The sequence below is a fragment of the Corvus moneduloides genome, chromosome 5, assembly GCF_009650955.1.
Source record: "Corvus moneduloides isolate bCorMon1 chromosome 5, bCorMon1.pri, whole genome shotgun sequence".
Taxonomy (NCBI): Eukaryota; Metazoa; Chordata; class Aves; order Passeriformes; family Corvidae; genus Corvus; species Corvus moneduloides.
In genome coordinates, this window is record NC_045480.1 from 13089063 (window position 1) to 13110268 (window position 21206).

General features: G+C 36.3%; 1 protein-coding gene across 2 annotated transcripts in view; it reads left to right on the forward strand.

The window, feature by feature from the left end:
• Nucleotides 1–21206, forward strand: part of STX18 (syntaxin 18) — a 62800-nt gene that overhangs the window by 38446 nt on the left and 3148 nt on the right. The window contains exons 3-10 of one of the 2 annotated variants that reach the window (XM_032110525.1): nt 6007–6122; nt 7219–7296; nt 7400–7466; nt 10791–10906; nt 15353–15441; nt 18574–18632; nt 19429–19498; nt 20079–20159. In XM_032110525.1, coding sequence (XP_031966416.1) covers nt 6007–6122; nt 7219–7296; nt 7400–7466; nt 10791–10906; nt 15353–15441; nt 18574–18632; nt 19429–19498; nt 20079–20159 — 676 coding nt within the window. Of the gene's footprint in view, nt 1–6006; nt 6123–7218; nt 7297–7399; nt 7467–10790; nt 10907–15352; nt 15442–18573; nt 19018–19428; nt 19499–20078; nt 20160–21206 lie in introns of those variants that run through there. The other variant, XM_032110524.1, reaches the window with a different exon arrangement.

Genomic DNA, 21206 nt, shown 5'->3' on the forward strand with positions numbered 1-21206 from the left:
TATCTCAAGGCAATAAATCAGTTACATCATTTGCCACTTAACAGAAAATCATTGAATGCTTACACAGCGTTTTGTGGAGAGTGTTTCCTTGTATTTAACAATAAGAGAAGTAGCCGTTAAAGAACTCTAAAAATAGTGTTTTACTGACTCCTATACAATGCCAGGCTGCATTCTTGTCTTGACTCACATTTTTACAGGAAGCAAGGCTTGCTTTTTTATATTGAGGTTGTAAAACATGTAGATGATCTGTAAAGACTTTCTTCCTGGAGCAGTGTATTTTTGTGTTCTTCAGGGAATTATTTTCAAATTATTTATCTTCTTCTTTTGCACTGAATTCATATATCACATTTCAGAAATAGTAATTTTTCATAGTAGCACTCTGAAATTTCTGAGCAATATTAAAAAAACCTGAGAATACCAATTTAGGTATGCTTGTATTGCCTATTCTAGTACCTGAAGCTTCCACACAGAATTAAAACAACTGTGTAAAAGTTGTGGAATGTTTTGTCATTTGAGTGACAATCTTTTAGCTTGAATTTATGTCAGACAGCATTTGGATGGAAGAAGGCAGTTAGTGAAAATGCACAAAACTTTGTTAAGTAAGAAATCAATCAATTTACAATACACTAGATGCCCAAAGGGAAGAATGTGACTCCTGTATTTGCCACCAAGGTTATATATACACATATGTTAACTTAACACATGGGGAGTGTTTCTGTGTGGGTTTGCAAGGCAGTATGTGCAGGTGGTAAGTTGGGCAAATCTCTATTATTTTACAACTCATTTATTTCTGCTTATTGCTTCTCTCTCTTTTGTAATACACTGCTGGAGGAAAATGAAATTTTTCTTCGTGATTTGTAATCTTTATTGGATTAGTACACAGAAGATATTTTATGCACCAGCAGAATTACTAATTCTAAGAGCTGATTTAACATCAGCTTTGTTTCCTTGCACTTTGCCAGCAAAATAGGACCATAGAAAGGTTAGGCTGGAAGGAGCATGGCTGAAACACCCGAAAAGAGAATGATTAGTGTTTTGCTTGCTTTTAAATATTTCTTTCAGTGGAGATTTCGTATTCTCACTCTGCTTTTTCCTGTTTCCATATCCGTGTTACTAGAATAATGAATCTCATTGTAATGATGACTTTTTATGCAACAACATGTTGTTGTTGTGTTTGGTTTATGATCCAGTATGATCCCAAATGGCTTTCTGAAGAACTGTTGCCTAATCAGTTGTTCCCCATTCTCTGTGGGTTCAGATAATTGTTCTTGCTGCAGCAAAGAGCTTCTGACCATTCCTTATTAAAATTCTTCATGTCATTTCTCCAGGCAGTGTTGTTTTGAATTGAAGTCTTGTTCTCCTGATACAGTTTTAATTTGCTTAACTTTATGCCTCTGAAAGTTTAGTAAGTATATACTCCATTCTGCTGAGTTGTTAATGAAAGTATTAAATGGCATCAGATTTGGGACAAAATCCTGTGGAGCACAACTCAGTGTTTCCTTCTGTTTTGGTGTATAGCTACCCCCAAGTTCAACTTTGCTTTTTCACATTCATATTTCTTCTAACTCATCTATTCACTGGTAGCTTGTGAGAATGTTGCATGAGATGGTAAGAAAAGTCACACTAAAATATAGCTGTGATTGCTTGTCATCCATCCATAAGACCTGTTACTGCATCCCAGCAGTAAATTACACTGCCTGTGACATACTACTGGTACATCTTGGCTACTGGTAATCTTTTTGGTCTTTCCTAAGTGCTTAAATATTACTTATTTATTTCTATATTTTTCTAGGCTGAGTGGTCTACAAGTCCTCTGCTTTTTTTTTGTCCCTTTAACCCTATTTTCAAAGATAGTCTTTTTATCAATCTGTCATTTGCTTATTCTCTCCTAGTTCTTGGCAGTGAGGATACATCCTGTCATTTGATGCATTTCCCATCTTATTTCAGGGCTTGGTCTCCTGTCTCTGCACACTGTATGAATGTGCATGCGCCCTGGGCTTTTTTGGAAGTTGGTTAGTTCTGTTCAAGAGCACAGCTTTGTTACACAGATAGGAGGGGTATATACTTCGTCAGATTTACCTTCAGCTTTGTCCCAGGAGCCACTGCACCTTCAGGTACACTTGTGCTATGACCTGGGTCACATAGCTCTCTCCCTCATACCCTATTCACTCAGCGGCCTGTTAACTAATACATTAGCTGACACTTGTTATTGTTGATGATAATATCAACAAAGAATTATGATCTTTTTAAAATGTCAGAGGTATTAAATGTGACCCAGATGATTTAGAAGCAGTAAGCTAAAAGGAATAGTAACTGCAGCTTTTAAGTGATGTTAATGATGAAAGTTAATGCAAAAAGAAAACAAAGCAATAAGCATCTAGAATTAATTCATACTCTGCATATAATTTTACTTCTTTGCTGAGTAACAAGCCAAGACCACATTCTTTGTTGTTTCTTATAGTAATGTTTGCAGAGCAATCTCTTGTTGTCACTGGCATCCCTTCCCAGTTGTCTCACCCTGCAGTTGACCCTTTTCTGAGTGTGTCCCTGCATGCTGTATTCCTTTAGACTTGTCAGTAGAAACCAGAACTAATTTGCACTTTCTATTCTGATCTTTCTGTTTGAGCTCAACAATGATCAGTTGATCTCTCACTGTATTGCCTACTCTTCATCAAGGGCAGAGTTGCAAATTAACATAATGTAATTTCTATGTGAAAACTACTAGTTCATCCAAATTCTTTTCTGTTTCTTTTTAGGTTTGCATTTTCTCTGCAATTTAACCTACTTATTTTTCTAGACTAATAAAGTCTGCCTACTTGATGGTCACTGTCTTCATTGTACTCTTCACCCACTGTTAAAAATCACAGATAAACCAAGTTGCCTTCCAGCCCAAGTTTCTTATGAAGTTTTCTCATATTGACAAGGAGGAAAATCCAGAGGAATTTCTTTTCCTTCTTTCTTCCTTCTTTATCTGTGCATGTCTTGGCTACTTTTTCTGATTGCTTCTGAAAAACCTGATTTGCTTGGCCTTTCTTGATCTAGTGGTGGATCAGTCCACTGCTGTGGTACTGCCAATTGCACTTCTGAGCATGCATCTGTATCTCTGACATACAAGACACAGCTGAATTTTTTTTTGTTCTGTTGGTTTTTGTTTGATGTTTTTATGTGGTTTTGGTTTTCTTTGGCCTGTTTTATTTTAATGAACGGTTCCTCTTCCGGTAGAGGATGGTGATTAAATGGATTTTCAGTATAATCTCCATGTGCAGATTTACTGGGGAGTGCAGTGGGGACTTCAGTACCCTGTTAGTACTAGTGGATGCCATATGTGTTTTGACATAATGGGATGTGATTGTATGACTCCATTCTTGCCTTCCCAAGGAGTTTGGGTTTCAGGTATCCTTCCCTCTGAGTGGCTCGACCAGCTCATGTTCAAAAGCACTGATACCAGACTCTATTTAAGCTGTAAGCAGTTACAAAAGGAAAAGTATTCTATTTCTTGTTTACTGGATTAAGCTGCATTTTACTAGCTTTGAAGCTGTGAAACTCCTATTTAAGAATTTGATCTACCCTGTTTTTCTATAAGCAACTAGGAAAAGTAACTGAACAACTTGTTTCCCAGTGTTAAGAAGCTGTTGCAATTACCCTCACTGTATCACTACACTGCCACTAGTTAAACTGTTAGTAAAAAGTGAAGTGTGCCTGAGGCAAGTTTTTCATATTTATTTCTAAGTCTGATTGAAAAGAAAATTCTGGTTTGCATTTTGTAATCTTTATTTTACCCTCTTGTGTTGAAAAGTGCATGGAAAGTGTAGAACTCTGCAAATACCACAAAGCCGGGAAGATTACAAGAACCTAGACATATAAAGACAAGAACTTTATATCCTGGTCAGTAGCAGACCAGCCAGAATTTATTATCGTAATCTGAAATAGAAGAGTGGAGTTTTTTCTTCATCAAGGAGCCATCATGCAGCTGTGACTCCACTCTTATTTCCCACCTGAATCTGTGTGTCCCAACATGCTCAAGTAGTAACTCTCTAGGCTGAGCTCACTGAAGGATATTATGAATTACGCCATACCGGACGATCTTAATGGTCCCCTTCTGTCTTGGCCTGTGTGGAGATGGATGTAGGAATGCATTTCCTGGCTTGAACTTGCTTATCCGACAGACTAGCAACAAAGATACTTATACAAGCTGTGTAGAGGGAGTAGTGGAGAGGTCTGCCCCAATGTATTTAACAGTATGAATTATCTTGTGTTGCATTTGTAACTGACCATATGTCATCTCAGCCAAGTTGGGGAAATCCCCTCTTATCAGATATTTCTAAAATCAGGCAATTTCAAATCTTTCATCATTCAGAAGCTACTTTCTCAGAAAGTGTGATTTAGAGTTACAGCTTAGAAAAACACTGATTACAGCTGGGATAGGGATTTTGCCACAAATTTATGAAACCTGTCTGTCCTGAACAAAGGAGAACAATTCAGGTACTCAAAGATAAATGGAAACACTATATATGGCTGGTTTTCTGTAAGGAATAAAAAATAATTTTATGACATTTAGAATAGTTTTAACCAGAGGGAGAAAAAAGCCTTGATATTTAGGTGTCAAATACATGGCAGTTTTGGAAACAAACATGTAAAATACAGAGTATTACTTCTAATAATTCTTCTAATTACTTGCTAATCTGTGCTTGTGTACTAGCTGACCAATAAGCAGAGACTAATTTTCAAGCCAGATGAACCATGTGCTGATTTTTTATGTAAAACCAGTAATATGGGATGGGAATGAAGAGATTTTGATATAATACTCAAAGACTTTAGAGTATTATATCTTAAAGCTTTGTGGAGGAGATCTGGACCCATGCTTGCAGTACAGTGATGATGCAGGGTTTGTATAGGATGAGTTGATGAGATGGGGTTGTGTGAACTGGTGGGCATTCCTGTGGCTGGGTTTGCTGCAGACACAGGGGAGCTTTGGCATTATTGCAGTGAAGTGTGTAAGAGATCTCTAAGGATATCAGGCTAAATATTGAAGATACTCTCTTTTTACTTGTATTACTGTGTTTTGTAGTTGCATTACACATGAGGGAATTTTCACATATAAAAATAATAATTTCAAATGTAGGTATGAAGTAAGGTTTTCTTTCCTTTTTTAAAAAGCAGATATAATAGGCTGTGATCACTGCATCATCAGGAAACCCAAGATGATGAGGGGTTTTTTGCCTTTTTTTTTTTTTTCTCCCTGTAGCAGAGTTTTATCATCCTGTCACCTCTGACTGTGGAAACACTGTTAAATACATTTATACAGTATGCTTCTGGTGGTTACCTACAGTGAGTTAATATTTTAAGGACAGGCCTTCATTTTTATTGATTTAACAACAAAAAGATACATTAATAACATTAGAAAATACTAAATGCATAATGTATAATTTAAAATAAACAATGGGAACAGGTTTTAATAAATATTGCAGTCAATTTGATATTAAAATTGTGCGTTATTTTCCATTATTCTTCCTCTAGTTTAAATTCACAGATTTCATAGTACAGCTACTTTAAAAATGAAACACTGTCTTCAGGATAATGAAAACATATTTAAGTAAAATAAGTTCCCTTTTTTTGTACCTCTTTCTGTATTTGAGCTATTCCTTTATCTTAATTGGTTTTGCGTTTTTAGGACACTTCATTGCAATAAGTACCGAGGGCAATGATATATTTTCTGATTTCTGCTTATCTGTTCCATATTAGATTATGTTCAAGATGATAGGAGATACTGCTTTTTTTTTTTTACATACTTTACTAGTAAAAGTGTTCTAAAAAAAAGCCTCCCAGCTTTATAGGAGTGGCATTTTTATCAGTGGTAGTTACTGTACTTTTTATTACTTTTTCTGTGAAAATGAGTGTTGCAGAAAAGTTTTTGCAAAGATGGTGAGTCAGAAGAAGGTCTGAGGTGTGTACTTGTGGATTTTATACTGGGGATTTTTTAAGTGACAAGTTTGTCTTGTTTCTCAGCCATATTATGTCTGAGTATGTGAGGATGACGGATACAGAGCGTGACCAGATAGATCAAGATGCCCAGGTGTTTATGAGAACGTGTGCTGATGCCATTCATCAGCTCAGAACAGAAGGTAAACTAAGCAGCTCTTACATGTTTTTTCTTAGTTCTTGATAAAGGCTAAGGTAATGCTGAGTATTACATGGTGAATCTGAAATGCTTTAGGAAAGATATTGGTGAAGTCTTACTGCCTTTTTGTTTGCATGTGTAATCCCGTTGGCTGATTAGTACTGTAATTCATTTTCTTTAATGATAGTGGAAAGAGAAGCCAGAGCATCGAATTTTATTTATTTGTTCAAATACACCAGTTAACAAGTGAAAAAAAAGTCTTAAATATTTACTGCTTGAGTAGTAATTCAGCACTGTGGCACAGAGGCCTAAACCAAAGCTTTCTAAATTTGGTGATTGTCTTTTTCTTGCTTGTCTACCTGTAAGGTATTACAGGTGTAATACTTTCAAGTTTGAGATAATTAAATAACTTTAACAGTGTCCTGGTAAATTAAAAGCATTTTTGGCAGCTTGAATATAGGTTCATACCTTTGCTACACTATCTTGTGAAAGTCAGAGAGAGAGAATTTCTGTGTTGCCATTTTCAAGTTGACTTGCTGCATCTCTGTATTTAATCAATACATGAAAGATTTTCATCAGCTTTGAAATGCCATCTAAACATAGTTGTAGCATTATTCAGAATCACTGAACATCAGTCATGCATGAGAACTACATCGTATAAAAATGAGAAATAACAATATATTTAATTAAAAGGATGTTTGACACAATAAATCCCAAATATATCCACATAGTCTATACACCAGAGAATTTGAAAAAGTTCAATAATTTAAGGTAGTTAAATCTCTAGATCTGTTTTGCTGTGCTTAGCTAGGTGACACTTATTCCTGTTCAGAATTTAATTGACATAGTAGAACTCTCTGGCATATATAAAAATACTATAGGATACTAGTTATTTTCAGTTTTTGGTTTCTTGTAATGACTTGCTGGTTTAGAGAATCTAATTTAAATATAGCTATGTTTGAAAGAAATACTAATATGTAACGTGTATAAAATGTGAGTAGGCTTTTGGATATAACTTGCATATCAACTGAAAGTGCAAACAGCTGTGGAATTCAGTGAAAAGTTAAAAGATTGTCTTGTATCTTTCTCTTGTATTTCAGCACACAAGGGTGTCCAGTCTGCTCAGGTAAAGGAGCACAGAACAGCTGTCTTGGACTTCATTGAAGATTACTTAAAAAGTACTTAGTATTTATTGAATAGTTAAAATCAGATTATTGCATTTTCCAAGAAAGGAATCTTTCTCTTCTAACCTGAAATTTTGTTTACTGCTGTCTTGAACAGGAGTGTGCAAGCTGTATTCTGAACAAAGAGCCATCCGAGTTAAGCGAGTGATAGATAAGAAGAGATTGTGAGTAGTGTCAAAAAATAGTTAAAATGTGCCTTTTACTTGTAGGACATTCAGCAAAACTATTGTCCATGTTTAGATTCTAAGGAGATTGTTTTAATAGAAATTTGTGATTGGATGAGCAACTTCTGCTGTCAGCAGGTGCATTACAGGGTTCCTTACACTTTGGGCATGTAAAGTTAAATCTGAAAATGGCTGCCATTACAGTGTTGTACTTCTCATTTAGGTATAAAAGCACCGAATCAGTAAAATGTGGGTTAATTAAACCTATTTGACTTCTACAAATTCACCAAAAAAATTTTTTTTGCCTTTTTTTTAAAGGTCCTATCTTTCTGCTAAAGCAAGTGACTGTGTTGTTAATAAATACTACTTGAGATGGCAGGTGTTCATGGCAAGCAGAAACATGATGAAAATAAAAAACTAGAATGTAACTTCTGAACTGAAACAAGAGCTTCCACTTCTTATAGTGGCATTTATTAAGGCTGCTAATGTAGAGCTGAAAATGTCTCAGAGACATTAAAGGTGATGTGCTTGATGCCTTTTTGGTCTGGTGGGATTTCTTTTTCAGTCAAGTTTCAAACCCTGTATTTCTTCATTTTCTTTTCCTGCATACTCCCAATTAGGAGATTGACAGGGAAAATGAGCAGGTTTGCAATTTATTTAATACTTGGCTTTCCATGTCTTCTCACTCTGCATTATTTGAATAGTAACCTCAAGGTCCATTATCTATATTTTAATATAAAAATATATAGTTCTTGAATATGCACATAAATAAATTCTTGAGCACTTTTCCAAGACGTGATGCTGGTTTATCAGTTTGTTGTTTGGCTTGACCAGCTACAGTTACATTGAACCTGGAGAGATATTTTCAAAAATACATAAGTATATGTTATTCAGAATCATTCAGCATGATTAAGCACAATTAGATTCACTCACATATATCCTCATGAGACATAAATAGTAGTACAAGCCGAAACCAAGAAAACAAAATACTCCAAACCACTTCTGAAATTTGGTGAGAAGCAATGGGTGAAAAGTAAGGCGTTGGTGTTTTTGTAGCTCCTATAACTTTTCAGAAAAAAACCATACAGAAATAAACGGTGTGATATTTTTCATGTATAGAAATACAGAATCTTATTGGTATTCTTAATGTGAAAGAGCTTCAAAGAAAGATAGCATGGTTCCTGCAGTCATAGCAGTGGCTAATGAATACTAGCTCTTCTGTTGTACTCTTATGTTACTGTTTCCATGTGAAATCCCACATTCAGAAAAAATCTCAATTTGATGCATTATTTCAGAAGTTTAGAGTACCACTTAACTAAAGAGCAGTAAGGCATTAAGAATTAACCTGGAAGATACATTCTTTTTATGCAAATATTGGAGGGTCCCTCTAAGCCTCTATGGATGTAAGAACTAGAAAACAGATGTTAACCAGGTGGAGTCTGTTTGCATTGCAGATGTGATGTAATGGCTAAATAGTCATTTAAATTCAAATTCAATTTAAGTAAATCACAGGACATAACCCAATCTTTATTATGACTTAAAGAAAAATAGTATAGTTGATTTGTAATTTCCCCGAGGATTTCAGCAGGTGCTTTATGTGATAAGAACGTGTTCCTTCTCTTAAAAGAACTAGGCATTCTTTAAACAATGCATCCCAGACACTTTGTTTCATTTTAAATTGAAGTTTCCTGTATTCCCATACTGTGCAAAGTAAGGACAACAAACAATAATATGTTTCTTTAGAAATAAATTAATTGTAGTGCAGCTCTTCTTTCCTGCAGTTTCGTCAATTTAAAATATATGCATGTCAGACAATACTGAAAAGTTTGCCGTAGAAATGTTTCCTTTTACATCAATAACTACCCTAAACTCTTCAACAAATTGCCTGAGTGTTACAATTTTCTTACAGAAGTTGCCTTTATGTATTCACTCACATTTTTTGATTAAAAAGTTCTGGGTGGACTAGTTTCGCAGAAAGAAAAGCTGAGAAATAGAAACACAAGCATTTTTTTCTGTAAAGGTACTTGGTTGTGATTTTCAATTTTAATGTTTATTGGTATTCAAGATTATATTTAATTTCACTTTTAAACTTCTTTTTCCATTAGAAGTTTTTGTGAATTATATATGCAATCATTCAAATCAAGCTGATATTTTTGTTACCTGGGGAATTGGTGTTTTATTAGTATTAAAACCATTATTTGAACTGCACAGGTATGTAGATAAGTATTTTTTTCTTATTATTAGGCAAATTTGAGAGAAAGGAGAGGAGAGAAGAAGTTCTTCTCTGTAAAATTTCCAAAAGCCCAGTACTTGTAGAGGTTTTATAACTAAAAAAAGTTCCCTGCTACTGTTTTTTCTTGTTAAATAGCAATCACTCAGAGATGACACTTGCATTACATTCTATTTTTCACAGAATTTCCTAATTATGGCTTAGAATTTAGACACAATGCAAAGAAGGAACATAAAAAGCAACACCTTCTGTTAGGCACAGGGGAGAGGTGCAAATCATAATGAGATTAACTCTTGATTATATTTGAGAGGGTAGGAAGTGATAAAGGTGGCACAGCAGGTGATTCCACCTATTGCTTTTTGATTTTTTGGTTCTTTAGTTTCTCCAACAGCATTACTAAAATTTAACTGCTTGCTATGTAGCAGTTACAGAATTCATTGTAGACAAAAATAAACCACAGAAATTTACAGGAAAAAAATACATTGCCACTAATTTTCAACATTTTTAATGCCACACTGAAACATACTTGGCAAGTACTTAATATATAATCACTAAATAAGCTTCTCATGTTTTGCATTGCCATTGTATTAAAATTATGTAATAGGGACTTAGAAGTAGTATAAAAAAGCTAATTCTATTGTATTTCCTTTATGATAATTGAAAATATAAAGTAAAATTATCATAATTATTTGAAAAAAATAAAGAAATAGTGCTTGGCCATTGGTACTAAAAATTTTTCAGTATGACCAAAATGTTGGCTTTTTTTAAAAATAAAATTTAATACACTGGATTTTTGAAAGGAAGTTTAATAAAGTATTTTTATGCTGTAGCATGAAAATATGCTATAGCCTTCAATATTCTCCTCAACTCTGAGCATGTGGTGCATTTTGTCCAGGAATACGATTCCTGCTTCTTTGCCTCTGTAACAATATTTGAGTGACAGTTGCTAAGTACATTTTGTATCTTTACTGGAAAATCTTTAATGAGAAGTTTGCAAGAGTTAAAGTACTGAATTTCGTAATCTGTGATTGTTCTCATTTTAGAGAAATACATCTGTGTAGTATCAGTTAAATCATAGGCTCTTGTACTTCTAGGTCCAAACTTGAACCTGAGCAGAGCAATGTGTCCAAATCACCTCTTTCCCCTGAAAAATCTTCACAGAGTCCTTTAGATGATTCTGAAGAAAAACTTTCTGTTGAGGAAATCAAAGGTAAGAATAAAATGTAGTTAATTGAAGTGGCAAGACCTGTCCAGTCAATAGTACTTCCTTCACTTTAGAAGGGCCAGTTGCTGTGACTGGCACGTTTTCCATTTTCATCTTCCTTGAGCTGATCAGGCTTCTGTGAAGCATATTGTGAGACTGAGGAAGCAATGTCTTAAATGTCAGATAAACAAGTATTATGCTTTGTTGAATTCCTCATCTTCTTGATAAACTCTACATGAACTCTTTCCTTTTTATTTATTTTTTTCAATGTCATATTTTCTGAAATTTGTCTGATTTTCCCATATTGCTTTAACTGAATGAAAAGAATGAGAAAGTAGGTCAATGACTCTTGGGAACATTCTGTAGTTTTTAAGCACAGAGACCTTGAGTTGGACACTTCTACAGTAGGAACTCAAAGGTAGAATAGCCTCACAGAGAGGAGGTTATTGGCTTGCCAGATCCAGTAGTTTTGGGGCTTTCTTCCTGAGGGCATTGAGTTTCCCTGCTGGGAGGATTGGATCTCATCTTTCAGTGGGCAGGAGATAGCCAGAAGTCCAAAGCAGAATCTCTGACCCTGGGGTCATTTCAGATGGTGCAGATCTTGACAGGATTTGTGAACATTGGTTGTCATTGCTTGGTTGCCTGCTTCTCAGGCTGAGGGATAGAAACCATTTCAATTCTCTTCACAATTTCAGCCTGTCCTAGGATGTGTACGCTGGCAGAGCTTTGGAGCAGAGTGCCTTTTGGAGTACCACCACAATGCAGAGAATTTCAGGTTTCATACCTAAAGAGAAATCTTGTTTCTGTGATTCTGGAGTTACTTTCTCTGGTTTGAGTTCTCCCACTTGTGCTGTCTAGAGGAGACCAAGGTACCCTGTGATTTACAGCAGGAATTTTTTTCCTTCTAATTACATTATATTGGGATAATACTTCATCAGGATAGAACAAATGCAATGGTTGGCTATATTATTCTGATAAACAGTTGTTGTTTCTTGAGTGATTTTTATTAAAAGAGTGAAGTTCCTCTGTTTGGTGATGCCAGGGCCATACGGAGGGTGGATTCATATGAAGTGGGTGCTCCACTTCTGGATGGAGCCTCAAATACTGAATTACCTCACAGTGTGTGAACAGCTTCATTTTCTGATAATGGCTTTGCTTATCTACCTAACCAGTTTGTACTTCTGCAGCCCTATCAGTGTGCCTTTTTTTTCCCCCAACACTGAATTTATTGTAAGAAGTACAGGTTTTGATTATGTGCCGTTTCTAGTGCTTACTACCTTTTTATAGTGTGTCATAAGTGATGCAGCAGACAGGCACATAGAATGAGTTTCACCTTAACCTGTTATCACTGTCTTGCAGCTGTGAGCTGGTGTCACTGGAGAAGCAGCAGCATAGTAGCATCTTCATTGCCCTGTGCTCTTTCCTTGTTACCAAATGTCCCTGCAATCTCTGGAAGCGTGCACTACCACCACATAGTGTCATTACAATTTTTAGCTCCAAAAATCTGTGCCACACCATGGAAAATACTGTTCTTTGGTTGCCTTGGACACAGCAAACCACTGCAGTAAATAGAAATACAGCTAATTTGTTGCATGTTAATTTTGATTACTCCAGTTTTCACTTTTATGAGTTTTTGCTTTAATTTTTATGAGAAAGTAGGGGTCCTGCCACACAAGTGGTGCTACTGCAGTATTTACAGAGGGGTTAGCTGACTAGACTTTGAGAAAACTATGGAACTTGTATATCATAAATACATCTGTCTGGAACACTATGCAAATGCACACAGCCTGCAATTCCTCACATAAGGATAAGTGCTGGTTGCTGCTGCTTATAGGAATCAGCCTTGTGACTTCGCTGGTAGGTGGTTGTTGAAGTGTGAAAATAGCATGAACAAGATGACTAGGAAACAAGAAGCTCAGTTTTAAGTCTTACAGCCTTTGATTTATATTTTTTTTCCAAGTAACTTTTCAAATTTTTAAGAAACTGGAGAAATGTTTTTGAAATAAGCTGTTTTATCCTCAGGATGTTGGTGGTTTAGAGAATGGTGATAATTTGTTTTTATGAATTAGCCATCAGCAGCATGCCTGAGTCCCTTGGGTTAAATCTCATCTGTAAAGATAGTTTTGAGAGCAGCTTGTGGTGTTGTCCTTAATTTGAACATTATGATGAACAGCTGAATGTGCTACTAAATGTGCTGAAGCACAACTTGGGTTTTGTCTGGTTTTTTGGCAGAAACCAAAGCAAAAGGATATTACTTTTGTTTTGAGGCAAAGCACCTGTTTACCTTAGAATTATAGTGGACATATCTCATGGTAGGAAAATAGCCTCTCTGGAGAGTGCTTTTATATACTGGCAGTATTTATTTGCATATTACAAATTTGACATTTAGTTTATGGAAATAAATGTAAATAATGAGTAGCTTTTGAACTGGTCCACAAGCTTAGCAGCTGTCTCCTTTCAGCATGGAAAAAGGTTCAGAGGATTTGATCATTATTTTGTATCTCTGTCATGAGTTAACTACTTCTCTTTCTGAGATAGAAATGTAGTTTGGCTTTTGCTGGCTGAATTGCAGAAAAGCATTAATGTCAGCTCCGTGAAAGCTGCAGAAAGCCCAGAACGTACCACAGTGACAGGAGGAACCCTGGGGAGATACGTATTTCTTGCTTACCTCTTATCCTAAGTATATTTGCTTATTAGCAATCACACTGGATGCAGATGCTGTTTTTTTAACAGTGCTGGCAGGGCCTGAAACTAATTGGTTCCTCTGGGATAAAATAGGATATTTTTTCTTTTTTTTTTTTTTCCTCCATAAATGAATTATCTTATTTTGTTTGAATACAATAAACTATTTATTATAATTTTGATATAATGTAAATACATTATTTTAAAAAGTAAGTTTTGTGTTTCTGTAGAATAGACTTGAAATATTGATAATACCCCATGAAAAAAATAGTTGTATGCCTTCTAAACAATCTTTAAAGATATTCTTGGGTTTATATTTTATTACTCATAAGAAAGAACTGATCTATCTTGAGGTTTGGGGGTTTTTTTAAAACTTATTATATTCCTTATCCACATCCCTCATTTGTAACATTGTCACTGTTTACGCATTCTGGTTTGGTTGTTGGGAAGCCAAAAAAAAACATTTATAAAGGAGACCTACACAATACTCTTTCACAATATTAATGTTTTCAAGAGTTTGCACAAATACTATCATGAAGGATAAAAGGGAAAACTTCTCCTTATATCTCTTTTCATAAATGTGTTTATAAATAGGACTACTCCTTTCAGAGGCTTCCCAAGATAAGTCAGTCTCTGAATGATGATGCATCACTGCTGCTTAAGCAGTTGAAAAAAAAATATGTCTAGGAAGTTATAACAAAAGAAATTAAAATACACATAAATGGCTAAAAAATTTGACTGGGATAAATAGGAAGCCTGAAATGTATGAAAAAGTAAAAACTAAATCTTTCTGTGTTTTTAATTTGCAGCCTGCATCTGATACATCAAAGAGGTTGAGTGTTGATCCATTGTGGGGTGGTACAAATCTCTCTTGGGTTTTGTAAGAATGTTACAGCCAGTGGGGAGAAGAGGCTCTCTCAAGGCTGCAGTCTTAGAAGGTTTTTAAACACTCATGCTAGAACAGCTTCAGAAACAGTAGATTCCTGTAGAACAGATTATTTTCTTCCCCATTCTAACTTCTTCCTCTATAATCAGAAGTATATAATTAAGCCTAAAATTAAATCTTCCAGAAAGGAATATCCCAGAAATAGCCCTTCAAGATCTTTTATGCCCAACTCATACAAAGATTTATGCAGATGAGTAGCTTTAATCAAAGGGAAAATACTACTGAAATGAATGAAGCAGCTTTGATGTGTTATGATTAATTTGTGGGGTTGGAGCTGATTCCTGTTATATGCAGGAAGACCCCTTCCACAGTGTGGTGTGGGATTTGCACTGTAATAGGAAGTTTGAACAGCATGACAAAAGCAAATTTGGCTGTGAGCTTTGCTCAAAACATCTTTGAGATTTTAGTTTTTGAAAGGAGGAGCTGGTATTCTGTCAAGTCTCAGTGGAAGATAATACTTTGCATATAGACTGTCATTTTGAAAATTGTGTGTTTTCATCTGTTAAAAGACAACTGCTACAGCATTTTGTGCCCAAACAATTTGTTAGTGCATTATGAGTTGTTTTACATCCTTGTCTGTCAGTATGTTAATGCAACTCCCTTTAGTTCACAAAATTAAACCTACACGTAGACTTTTGGCCCAGTTTGAACTTAAAAGTTACTGGTGTAATTTTGTGCTGTAAATACAGGGTGAATCTCAGTAATTGACAAAGGAGATAGAACAATTTCACCAGCAGTCTAACATGGATGAAAAATTATTTTGACTTTACTATTCAGTGCTCTGTACTATTCCGTGTCTCAAGTGTTTGGTGGCTCTTTTACAGACAGGAATCTGCCTGATGCCCAAGGTAACCTTGGATTGTGGGGGGACGGCAAAGGTGAAGACGAGCTGTCGCCTGAAGAAATACAAATGGTATGTTTATCTTGTGCCTAATTGGCCATTTTATTGTATTTTCTGCTGTAGTCATGTGTGGTAAAAAAAAAATAGAGATTCACCTAAATTAATTTTAAACATTTTATGCAGAATAATGCCATAAGAAGATACCCCTTTTGCTTGTGACTTCCTGGTTCTTCTCATAGCAGCTAATATTTAAACATGTTACAAAATGTTTACATGGAGACATGAAATTAATAAAAACTATTTTTCAACAATTGAAATTAAAATTGTTTTTTAACACTACAATTACTGATTGCTTTGTTTAGTCAGGAAACAATAGAAGTCAAGGCAACATCCAAAGAGTCATTATGAAACTTCTGAAAATAAATTGTTTGCCCTTTTTTCTTGGGCAGTTTCTAGAACACAAATAGTAGTATTATTTAACTATTACTGTGAAGTTATACTTCATATTTTTTTTATTATCAAGATCAGATTGGTTTCCTAGAAGGAATAGCTACAAGCTATCACAACAGAATTTAATGAATTTTAACACTTTTGCATTTACCTGCTATCAGCATGTTTAGAGATTGTTTGATCCAATTCTGCTTACAGTTGAACAGATAAAATAGAACATTTTTGATATAGGTATGATTGCTGACAGCTTGTCAGATTTTTTGAAATTCCTAAAATTCATCATTTTGACCACAGCTCAAAAGTCTTAGAAAATCTCTCTACATTAGCACACACTGCCTTGGGTTTATATAGAGAAAGAAAAACTGATTTCAATCAGTAGCTGTGCAGATTTCAGAACAGTGAGCTTTATTGAGGCAAAGGGCTGCAGCAGTATGAGTTTGTGAAGCTTCCTTGGCAGTGATTCGAGGTGTTCCCAGACACAGCACACATCATTCTTCCAGTCACAGATGAGTAAGTTGCACATAATTATGGTATGGCTTGCTAAAGAGAAAATGTTCTTCAGAGGCTGCTCTGTATGCTCTCATATTGTTCTTCAATGCCAGTCTAAAATCTAGAGGCTTACTCCTGCTTTCTGTTTGCTTTTAAAAGAGAATTCTTTACATATTTTCATTCTCCTCCCTTTAGGCACAATACTGTTAGGCCCCTTGCTGTCAGCTTCCAGAGAAATGGGGAAACAAGAGTTGGAGATGATGGCTCTGACAGGGCCTTCTGACTGAAAGCTAAATGCAGGTTGTGTTTTGTAGGCCTAGGATCATAGGAAAAATCTCCTCTCCAAAAGGGTTGTCAAGCTTTGGAACAGACTGCTCATGGCAGTGGTGGAGTCACCATCCCTGGTGGTGTTTAAAAGACATGTAGACATGGCACTTAGGGACATGGTTTAGTGCTGGCCTTGGGTTAATGGTTATCTTGATGTGTAATGTCTTTTCCATCCTAAGCAATTCTATGAAAAGGGTAGACTGCAGTCTGTAAACTGCTGTGTTGGTTTTAAATTGGGATGGTTTGTGTCAAATCATACTTAACAAATCTCAATCATGGTTTTATGATCCTTCATGTAGATAAAATAATGAATTAAAGCCCTATCATTGCTACAGCAGCAATTCCTATCAGTATTTTACCTTCAGGAGAGAGCTTGATGTTGTTCAAATGTTTGCAGGCTATTGCATGATATGCACAATAGATTTCAGTTTATAACTCTGAATACAGGTATATTAACAGTTTTTACAGTTACTGATGATGAGCAGATGTCTTGTGGTTGCATTGAGTGGGAAAAATCTGACTCTGCCATTTGGAGTCATGAAAATACCTACTTTTCTCTGACTTTATCTTTTTTTGGTTGGCTGGTCTTGTCTTAAATTCAGGAACAGCACATCTAATGACTTCTCTCATGGGATAACAAAAAGGAGTGGTGATTATTTCTTTTATGCATTGGATTTTATATATTAAGCAGTTTGTCACTTTATGCCATGCTTTGATAACAGAATATTTCACTGTCATAAAAGAGGCTACTTCAATAAGCCAGAAATCGCTGAGCTGTACTGATCACTAGAGCTTGGTTTTATGTTCCCATCATGTAAATCCCTTTGTGGCACACTGGTATATGATGTCTTCAGTGCCCAAACCCTTTGTTCAATTGACTGTTTTAGCATATCTTAGCTGCTGTCTGTGCAAGTGCTCCATCAGCCATGATTTCAAGTTGCAAAGATCATTTAGCAGTTTAAAAGGCAATCTGTGCCAGTGGAAGCTTTTAAATATCAAAGGGACTTTTTAAAGAATACTTTCTCAAGTGGATTTGTGCTATTTGTAAAGGATTAAAGTCATTCACTGTTTCTTTACTGAAAATTTGTCTTCTCAATTAGTTACCATCTCAGTCTTACTAAGGCAGCAAATTTGGGAATTTCTAATGTTGAATATTTGTACAGACATACTTATCCTTACAGAAGTCAGAAAAAACAATTGCTGCTTGGTGGCCCCACATAGTCACTCAAGGACCAACCAGTGATCCCAGTGCTAGATCTCATGGCTCTATTTCATTGCTCTGTTCCTTGGCTTTGTTGTGAGGTGGCTCCAGCAGAACCAGACATAAAATGGTCATGAATGTAAAGCAGTGCAGTGATGAAGCACCTTTAGCCATCTGCTGCTGTGAAGTAAATATCATGGTATTTTAGGCAATTATATTTTCAAAAATGCGCTGTTCTGTGGGTGGTGTTGCTACAGACAGCAGTGACAATGACACTTGAATGTATTACAACACTGGTATTACTTTATTTGACAAAACCATTGGATCTTTGGAGTGGAAATCAATGGGACCTCATGGAAACTGTGCAGTGTGTTGCTCTCTGTTCCCCTTCAATTCACGGGGCTGGGCACCTTTCCTGAGACCTCTGCCCCACAGTGAAGGTGACAGTGCCCCGTAACCCCCCTCTTAGACTCAGTGAAATCCTTTAACCCAGGAGAGGAGGCTGTTCTTGCCAGTAGACAGTGAGCCTCTAGTACAAAAAGAAATCTGGATATTAAAAGAAATAAAACATTTTTCTTCATTCTTTATGACAGAAATTGCCCATACCAGAAGACTAAACCTTTTTCTGTAAGATTCACTGTTACCCTTCTTCAAACACATACCTGTCATTTCCGATTTACTTCTATGAAATTGAACCTAAATATTTCATGTGTCATTTCCTTCTTCCCTTTTTCCAGTTTGAACAGGAGAACCAGAGACTTATTGGTGAAATGAACAATCTCTTCGATGAAGTCAGGTACAATTTTCTGTTACTTGACAGACAGTGGCCCATGCCGGTCCCATGCCCCAGTCAGCACCCTGTGTGCAGGGCACTGGCTGCAGGACACCTGCCCACACCCACTGCAGTGGTGTGGGAGGAGCTGGGACAAAACACCAGCACCCAGGAAAGGAACTGCGTGCTGTCCCACCTTGTAAAGAATGGTTCTGAGGGACACAAACTATCCGGAATAGCACTGGTTAAGTCTGGAAGGTTTACATCCTCCCTCTTCCAAGTTTTAAAATACTAAATTTTCCATTTTATCCTGTTGTCCACTGGATATCCAGATGGCAGTAGGGGAGGTGCCATTGCTGACCCCATGCAGAGACAGGCAATGGTGCAACTCACTCTCCCCAGCTGTGTAGAACACCCGAAGAACACTACTCAAGCTAGGAACTGACTTCTGTATTTCAATCCTAGGCAAGGTGAACTGCACACGCCAGAGTAGCATATAAAAAGAGTGTGTCAAAATCAACTGCTTAGGGCCCACCATGGATTTTGTTATATGAAATGAAAGAAGGGAGACAGGTGAAACCCTGGCAGTGAGAGCTGCTCACTGAGCACTTCTGGGGGTGCCTTTCCCAGGGCTTCACTGTGGGCTGGTTGTCTTCCAGCCAGGAACTGTCTGAGCCCTAGTCCCAGGCTACTGCTGCCTCACAGACAACTGACCAACAGTGGCCTCCTGAGCAGCCACTTACTGGCTGAGAGTCTGAATGTGCAGCAGCAAGACATGTTTGCAGTAGTTTTTAATGGAGTATTTCTGTTCTTTGCCAAGACAAATTGAAGGAAAAGTGGTGGAAATCTCCAGATTACAAGAGATATTCACTGAGAAAGTCTTGCAACAGGTTAGTATAACTTAATACTACAGCAGCAAATACAGCTTGAGGATTTTCATGGGGGTAGTTTGGTCTTGGTTGCCAACTTTTGAACATAAGATTAATGAATCTGATGCAAATGTGAAGGAAAATATTTTTGTTTTTCAAATTCAAAATCAAGGTATTCACTGTTGTTACTTACTAGCATGTAGCAGGAATAGAAAATGAGCCATATGTGTTAGAATCCTCCCTCTGCCTCAGAACTGGTGTGCTGTTAAATGTGTTAACAGGATCCTTTCTGAAAATGGTGGCACCTCTTCCAAAAGAGCTGGGAAAAATCAGACAGGTTAGATTTAACTCTAGATAAATGGGAGGCTTCCTACTGATCTTGGTGGTCTCCATTCAGATTTGTAAAACCACAGATAAAGAAATTACAACTTAATTGTATTACTCTATGCCTTTGTATTACTCTATGCCTTTGTATCAATAATACAAAGATGTAATACCAGATTTTATTTTACTTTTGAGTCTGCTTGTTCCCCAAGTCTATGGAAGAGTTTATTTCCTAACATTCATTACTATTTCTCAATTTTATTTCTTTTTTAAACAGGAAACTGATATTGACAATATCCATCAATTAGTTGTGGGTGCAACAGAGAATATAAAAGAAGGCAATGAAGACATAAGAGAGGTAATATCTTGAAGTTGTGTTTTAAACTCACTTGTTTCTCTTAACTTTCAGTTTTTTCCAGGTGTGGCTTTAGACAGCATGTGTGAGCTCACCCATGGGGCCAGTACAGTGGGCACTGGGGTGTCAGGACAGGGCTTCGGGAAAACTACAAGGTAGCTGAGCTTCTCAATAGTTCACACTTGCTAACCATGATCTGAAGAGCTACACAGGGCTGCACAAATCTACCTGGCCTCAGCAGTCTTTTAAACATGAAGGTCACATGGCTGGCATTTAAGCACCTGTGAAGTTTTTTAAAAAAAAAGAAGGGTGGGGGGTGGCAGAAATTGCAGACTACCAATAAAAGAGAGTGCTGAAATGGTTGAAACTGGAGTTAGATGCCAAGTGTTAGCAGAAGAGACTCTTTACCACTCTGAACACTTTTTGCATGCTCTTAGTAAACAAATCTCTTCCACTTTTTTACTAATTAGAAGGAAAGGATGTTTTCTTTTGAGAACTGAGATTTCAATAAAAACTAAGTTCTAAATTAGGCTACTGAGTAAATGGCTCACTTCTTTCTCCCTTGTGAAAGCACACAGAAAAGGTATCTCAAGGATGAGTTATCCACTGCTCTGCTCTCCTGAAAAGTGCACCAAACATGACAAGAACTGAAGCTGTATTTTGCATCACTTCTCACATTTGTAGGTAGAATGAACTTTCCTAAACCATCCTGAGAAACAGTAGCAAATGGTGCTAAAATAAAAAGCTTTGTTACTCACATTAATACTTGTATCACATAAGAAAAAAAACTTCCATATGTAAGTCTGAAAAATGAGATCAAAAAACAGGTCCCTTGCTGGTCTCAGGTTTGGAAAGGAAAATCCAAGAAAAATACTTGCTGTGAGACTGAAAGAAGTGACTGAGTCATCTCCAGAGTTGTCAGGAATTTGTTTGTTTGCTTTTTCATTTTTTTGTTTTGTTTTTTTGTTTTCATTTGTTTGTTTTGTTTTTTCATTTGTTTAAGTCAGATCTTTATTAGAAAGATGAAGGCCTGATTACTTTTAATCATGG